General features: G+C 41.3%; 1 protein-coding gene across 1 annotated transcript; it reads right to left on the minus strand.

Moving 5' to 3' along the window:
- Positions 1–358: 358 nt before the first annotated feature.
- LOC102508975 (60S ribosomal protein L32) lies at positions 359–843 on the minus strand. The gene has a single exon (XM_006192754.3). It carries the CDS (start codon positions 807–809, stop codon positions 402–404), a length of 408 nt encoding a protein of 135 aa, XP_006192816.1. The 5' UTR covers positions 810–843; the 3' UTR covers positions 359–401.
- Positions 844–1,101: the final 258 nt, after the last annotated feature.

The following is a 1,101-nucleotide window of genomic DNA, read 5'->3' on the forward strand; positions in this document are numbered from 1 at the left end:
GTGGGTTTTGACTGGATTCTGTGTGATCAAAGCCCTCCTCTTCACCCTCTAGCTGATGCAGTGATTTGGGTTCTAGTCATTCCCTTCCTTAATATCTTGCCAAGTTCTGAATCGGTGCCATATTTTGGATGCTGCCAGAAATTGTGTATTGATTTAGTCTAGGGGGATTGAAATCTGGTTTCTCTTCCAGGCTCTCTCTGTATCTTATGGAAATAAGGGAGAATGTCTCTCATGCTAAGTCTCCCTTAATCTAGTGCTTTTCCTGCATAAGCTTATAAATAATGCTTAGTTTTAGTTTGGAAGATGCATTTTTCTTTTTTCTTTCTTTTTCTTTTTTTTTTTGTTTTTCTTTTTTTGAGTTTCATGGTTTTATTAACACAAATACGATGTGCATGAGCTGTCTATTCATTTTCTTCACTGCGCAGCCTGGCATTGGGATTGGTCACTCTGATGGCCAGCTGGGCTGCTCTTTCCACAATGGCTTTGCGGTTCTTGGAGGAGACGTTGTGAGCCATCTCAGCACAGTAAGATTTGTTGCACATCAGCAGCACTTCGAGCTCCTTGACGTTGTGAACCAGGAACTCGCGGAAGCCGCTGGGCAGCATGTGCTTTGTTTTCTTGTTGCTCCCATAGCCGATGCTGGGCATCGGGATCTGGCCCTTGAATCTCCTGCGCACCCTGTTGTCAGTGCCTCTGGGTTTCCGCCAGTTCTGCTTAATTTTGACATATCGGTCTGACTGGTGCCGGATGAACTTCTCGGTCCTCTTTTTGACGATCTTGGGCGTCACGAGGGGTCTGAGGGCGGCCATGATGCCGACTAGGAGATGGCTGTCACCTCTGTAGGCAGCGCAGAAGAAGAGGAAGATGCATTTTCCTATCATTTAAAACAAATACTCTTGATTCTCTTTTTAGAAATACATGTTATTTCTAAATACTTTTCATTTTATTTCTGTATATTATTTATAGATTTTTAAAAAGTGTAGGAAAACTTCTTATTATATGTGCTGCTGAAGCAAGCACAAGCTTCTAATTTTAAAACTAGTTTTGTGTCATAATTTTTAAAAACACAAATCATTAAATCCCTATTCTATTATGAACCTA

This window comes from Camelus ferus, chromosome 15, assembly GCF_009834535.1.
Source record: "Camelus ferus isolate YT-003-E chromosome 15, BCGSAC_Cfer_1.0, whole genome shotgun sequence".
Taxonomy (NCBI): Eukaryota; Metazoa; Chordata; class Mammalia; order Artiodactyla; family Camelidae; genus Camelus; species Camelus ferus.